The 6138-nt window shown below is 37.0% G+C and overlaps 1 protein-coding gene across 5 annotated transcripts in view; it reads right to left on the bottom strand.

Annotated features, from left to right (window-relative positions):
* NEDD4 (neural precursor cell expressed, developmentally down-regulated 4, E3 ubiquitin protein ligase) overlaps positions 1-6138 on the bottom strand; it is a 176929-nt gene that overhangs the window by 51713 nt on the left and 119078 nt on the right. For 4 of the 5 annotated variants that reach the window (XM_006894518.1, XM_006894514.1, XM_006894515.1 and 1 more), the window contains one exon: positions 5362-5464. The exons of the other annotated variant lie outside the window; for it this stretch is intronic. In XM_006894518.1, coding sequence (XP_006894580.1) covers positions 5362-5464 — 103 coding nt within the window. The remainder of the gene's footprint in view (positions 1-5361; positions 5465-6138) is intronic. 5 annotated transcript variants of the gene reach the window in all.

Below are 6138 nucleotides of genomic sequence, written 5' to 3'. Positions count from 1 at the left end.
AAAAAAAAGGATAAACTGGAATATATACTTTCTTTAATTGTGGACAAAATAATTTCCTTAACACATACAGAGTTTGCATTCTAGGGGCTGGGATAAGAATTTTGCTAACTTAAAAGATAGAAGAGAACCTCTCTATGTTGGCAGGATGGATCTGCCAATGTGGGGTCAGACAGAAGGGCTTGTTGGAAAAGGAATGTTTTCTGGCAGCAAGGAGAAAAAGATGAGGGTTCCTACAGCAAGCCTCATTTGTTCTGGGTGGCCTCTGGTAGGAGGGTTGTAGGGAAAGGCAAAATAGAAGTTGAAGAGCATGGATTGGAGAGACAGAAAGAACTATTCTGTGCTAGGGTATAAAGTAAAATTGAAGCCTAGGGTTTCCATTCATTCTTTGGCTCCACACAGGGAGACACAGCTGTTTCAAAGGTTAAGCACTAACTGAAAGGGCAGTGATCACAATCTGTCAGCAGCTCCACAGAAGAAAGATGAGGCAGCCTGCTCTCCTAAAGATTTACAGCCCTGGAAACTCTAAGGAGCAGCTGTACTCTGTCCTACCGTGAGGGATGTTCTGCGTCCTGAGCAACCTGGTGGCAGCAGGTTTGGGTTTGTATTCTGTTTCCTTTTTCCCTTCTCCTCTAACAACTTTCTTTTCATTTTCTTTTTCCCCACTTCATTCTCTATCATCTTGTTTCTCTCCATCTACGTTTTCCCTTCCTTCTCTTTCACCTCTCCTGTCCCATAATCTTAATTTAACAGTCTAATGTAAATTAGGGAGCTCTGATGACCTACTGGCAAGAAGCTGAGCTGCAATCCTGAAGGCACTCGGTTCGAGGCCACCAGCAGCTCTGCGGGAGAAGGATGGGCAATCTCTTCTCATGAGATTAACTGTCTCTGACAACACGCTAGAGATATGACACAACAGTAAACAACAACAATGTAAATTAGTCTAGAGGACACTATACTGAGTGCAATAAGTCACTCACAGAAGGACATATAGTGTATAAGAACATTGTTATAGTTAAGCAAAAATCACACACCAAAACAAGATTAGGAAAGGTTTCTAAATGGAGAGAATCAAGCTAGTACAAGAAAAGCAGGGGAACAGAAAATAAATGGATAGACAACGAATACTTTATTGGAGTATGGAAAAGAAAGGATAAAGTGGAATGAGCAGATGATTGGACATTGTTTGGACTGTAATTAATCACAGGAGCCAAGGTATGCATGATTGACTGACTTTAAAAAAAAGCTAAGGAAAAAGTTTATGCACAGAGACAGTTGTGGAGGGTTGAAAGAGGTGGGAAGGAAGGGAGATGGAAACAGATCAAATGGATGGGTGAGGTGAAGGAGAAGGCAAGACACACAGAGAATTTGATGAGACACTGTAATACATGGCATTGATCAATTGTAATTAATGTTATAAAACAAAATAGTTGGGAATGAAAGAATGAAAACCAATAAAAAAGAAGACCAAAAAACTAGTTAGTTCAGTTCTATATTAAAAAAGATTTTACTTTCCTAGTATCAGCTTTAAAAGATGTGACTTTAGGCTGCACAGTGGAGTAGACTTGGGGGGAGGGACTGTAAAACAATGAAAGAAATTTTTCTTTTACTTTTCAAAGGGAAGAGTGAATTGGGGGGGACAGGGTGGGCAGGGAGAAAAGTGCAACAATGAATGAATAGAAACCCTAAGTCTTTGCAAACTTTCATTAAAATTCATTTTTTTTAAAAAAAGATGTTACTTTAATATTTGTATTTAATTCTTTTGGAAAAACTTAAGATTTTAAAATACGAAATCGGGTCATTAATTATTTTTCTGTAGAGTTAGGAAATGAATATATAATAAGGTTCTCATTATGGCTTTAGAGGATTGTAAAAATATTCAGCTGGGAAAATGGTACCAGGAAGTCTACTATCTTCTTTTAAGACTTCTCTCTTAATGATCTGCTTAGTAAACCAAGTAAACTAAAAAAGTGAAACAAAAAATACACTACTACTTATTAAAAGCCATCAAATAAGCCTGCTTCAAATTAAAAAAAAAGAACAACTATTGAGTGCACATTTGAAAATTATTTAGATGGACTTTTCACTTTTATTTATAGTGACTCCCAACTAAATAAGTATCAGCATCACGTAATACAAATATCAATGAACACTCATTACACACTCTAAAGCTAATAATACGCAATTCCCACACTCCAACAACAGTGAAAAACAGTCCGAAAAGGAAGCATTCTGAACCACAATGAATGTTATATGTGAACTGTGTGATCTGATCTTAAAGTTGTAAAGGTATAAAATTCAAGTAATATAGTATTTATTATGGCCATATTTTATTTTACTAAGAAACACACATTGCCTTAAGAATTAATATCTTCTTAAAATTACAATAATTGTCTTTAAAGAGTAGGATTTGAATACTCACTCACAAACTTGATGTTAAATAATTAGACAAGCAAGACTTCTCTGGTGACTAGCTCTACACAGAAGATAAATAAGCATAGATTCATGTGTTGGAATTCCTAAGCCTTTCATAAATAAACTACTGCATGCTTACATCTACTGAAATTACAAGGTGCATTCTGAGAGAATTCAAACACTGAGACGTGAGACCATAAAATGAAGTGAAACAGCTCTGCCCACAGAATCTGAACTATGAATGAGGTACCTGTGATATCTGCATGTGGGCACAAGTTGGAGCAGGCTGCTAAAGAATAAAATGCTGTCATAAAATTTAAAGTTACTAAATAATTTTTTTTCTCTATAGCTGGCATACTTCACTTAAAACAGAGTGCCACTGTACAAGCTATTCCTGTGCACCCAAATTCCAGTTAGAGAAAGTCCTACCCAGTAAATATCTAACATTTTTAAAAAAATAATTATTCTATAAATCAGAGAAAAATAAGCAATAACATAGTGAATACAGACCTAAGACGATAACAAATTCTTTGATCACCAAACTAAAGGCTTAGTGGTAAAGAGTCGTATTGCCAACCCAAAGGTAGGTGTTTTGAACCCACCAGTTGCTCTGTGAGAGAAATCTGGACAATGTCCTCCTGTGAGATTTATTGTCTCTGAAAAACTACTGGAGGATAAGCTATGACTCTACAGCACAAAGAACCACTTTATCAAACATGATTTTTTTTCTTGATGATATGTCCAAAGTAAGGGAGCTGAAGTCTCATAATCTTTATTCCTAATGACCATTCTGGTTGTATTTTTCCTACGATTGATTTTTATGTTCTTTTGTTGTTGTTAGGTGTTGCCAAGTCCAGTATGACCCATAGCGACCTTATAAACAACAAATGTGAACCCTTTTCTGTCCTGTGACATTCCCACATTTCCTGACACATTAGAGTCCATGGCAGCAGTCACTGGGTCAACCCACCCGGTCGAGGGTCTTCCTCTCCTTCACTCTGCCTTTCCGAGCATCATGTCCTCATGCAAGGAACAGCCTCTCCTAGCAACATGCCCCAAATATGTGAGGGGAGCCTCATCATTCTTTCCTCCAAAGAACACTCTGGCTGCACCCTCTCCAAGACATATATATTTGTTCTTTTGACAATCCATGGGATGGTCAGTGCTGTTCTCCAGCACCACAGGTCAAAAGCATCAATTCTTCTTCTGTCATCCTTATGCACTGTCCAGCTCTCAGATGCATAACATAAGTGATCAGAAAGACTATGGCCTGAATCAGATGCACCTTACTCTTCAAACTGACATCATTATGCATCAATAATTTGGAGGGTGTCCCTAACTGCAGACTCTCCCAGTGAACTATGTCTCCTAATTTCCTGACTACTGGTACTAAGTGTGTTAACTGTGGATCCAAGTGAGATGAAGTAGTTGACAGTCTCAATCTTTTGGAAGTTCTTTTGGTAGTCTGAGGTATATTTACTATTCTTTAGCAACACCACAGTTCGACCACCACTCTTCTCCAGTTTTGAGCATCTTCTAATTTAGAAGGCTCATCTCCCAGCACTCTGTATATAGAACAGTAATCTCTTATAATCCATAGGGTCTTCCTGACTAACTTTTGTAAGTAGATCACCAGGTCTTTCTCCCTAGTCTACCTTAATCTGATGAGGCCTCTTGAGGAAGGAACAAAAAAAAGAACAGCACAAAAGAACTTGGTGCCCAATATAATGTGTGGTCTCAGCATGTTTGCATCAATATTGCCACCATTTGATGTCAATGTTCCTTCATAAGCATCCTCAAAGAAAAGATTTTTTGTTTGCTCTCTTTTCAGATAATGACTTTTTCTCTGAAAGAAATCATGCAGGTCATCAGGTACAAATTCATCACACTGCAAATAAAGATCCTTGGGTTCAGAGAGGTACAACAACTTACCTGAGGTTATTTATCCAGCCAGCAGCCAGAGCTTATGGAAAGGACCCCAGTCTCCAAAACTATCTCTGATTCTATTATAAAAATATATTCTCTGCCCCGTCTACACTTACCACCATTATGTGTAGCTCTGCCTTGATATTTGATTGGGCTTTTCCTCTTATCCTACCTTCCATGAAAATTATTTAGTTCTTCTTGTTCAAAACAAATTTTATCAGGTCCCTTGACTTTCCTTCATTCCTACATACCATTCTACCCTTGCCCCTTGCACCCACCACTGCTTCCTGCATCAGGATATATCATTTTAAAGACCAAACATGTTGCAACTAATGACAGTAGAACTACCCCGTAAGACTTCCTACGAGATAAACTTTGTGAAAGTAGACTGGCATGTCTTTCTCATGCAGAGCAGTTGTTGTTATGTATTGTTGAGGTAGAATCAATTCAGAGCTGACCCTTCGGTGGGTTTTCAAAGGCAGTAAATCGTACTGGAGGAGACTGTTCCTCTTTCTTCCCCAGAGCAGTTGGTGGATTCAAATTGCATGCCTTGGGGTGGCAGCAAAGTTCCTTACCATTAGATCACCAGAACTACTCTCATGCTGAGCAGTTAGTGGGTTCAGCTGTTGACTTTTTAGTTAGTACCAAGCACTTATTAACTGCACCACCAAGGCTCCTTCAGGATAGGATAAGCAACAGGAATTATTTTTCACAAAACAGTGCCTATCAATTAACGGAGGTTTCAAAAAAATGTCCATATAGTTAATGTGAAAATTCATTTTTGTTTTAATACAGTAGAACATGGTATAGTCATAGAGCACTACTAAAAATGGTTAAGGAAGTATTTCATTTAGAATCACTGTATTCTCTACTTTCTAATTTTTAAGAACAGAACTAATGGCATATTTTTATAGAAACAGTCTTAAGAATTCTTATTGCACACACTAACTTCATTTTATTTTTCAGAGTACAGAAGAAATAAATGTTTTATTTCAATTTAACCAAAAATAATTTATATCTCACCTCTAATTCCTCAGCCTGTTCTGTGTTATCTTCTTCAGAGCCACTGGTTTTAGGTAAATAAGTCATTTTTAATCTCAGATAACCTTTAACTCTTGATTTGTGACTGCAGAAAAGAAAATAATTATTCATAAAATTTAACAATTGGAAGAAATTCATTAATTTAACATGAATTTATTGAATATCTACTAGAGAAGATTTGAAGACAAGTTCTGGTGTGGAAGACTTTAACAAAACATAAAAACTGACAAGCAAAAAGAAACATACCTCAATAAGTAACTGATACACAAAGTTATAATATGAATTAAGATGCTTAGAAAGTTTGTATAAGGAAGCAAAGAGAACTTCAAAGAGAAGTTGCCATTTTAGTTGAGACTCATAGTATTGGTAAGATTTTCATCTGCGGTAGTAGAAGAAATGGTGACAGAGTGGAGAGAAGCTCAAGAACAAAGGAATAAATAGGAAACCTAGGTTTGGTGAGGAAAATAGAAATAACTGAGTTAGGCTAGAGATCAAAATACATAGTGTATGGAGGAGGTAGAATGGTCCAGATGATGAGGCCCTGGCAAAACAAGAAAACTATGGACTTTATTTTACAAATACTGGGAAGACATTGAGAATTTGAGATGTGCTTTAAATATTAACCAGAGATGTGCTTTAGATACTAATTTGGTCATACTGCACTAGATGAAAGAAAAGTGGATAGCGAGGCCTGATAAGCTGTCTGAAATCCATTCCCTTTCTTGAACAGCTATTTGAATCTGTCACACGTTATTTTAC

This window comes from Elephantulus edwardii, unplaced genomic scaffold, assembly GCF_000299155.1.
Source record: "Elephantulus edwardii isolate Elephantulus edwardi_28Jun2011 unplaced genomic scaffold, EleEdw1.0 scaffold00145, whole genome shotgun sequence".
NCBI classification, from domain to species: Eukaryota; Metazoa; Chordata; class Mammalia; order Macroscelidea; family Macroscelididae; genus Elephantulus; species Elephantulus edwardii.
Note: the sequence above shows the minus strand (reverse complement) of the source record. Positions and strands in the feature narration are given on the sequence as shown.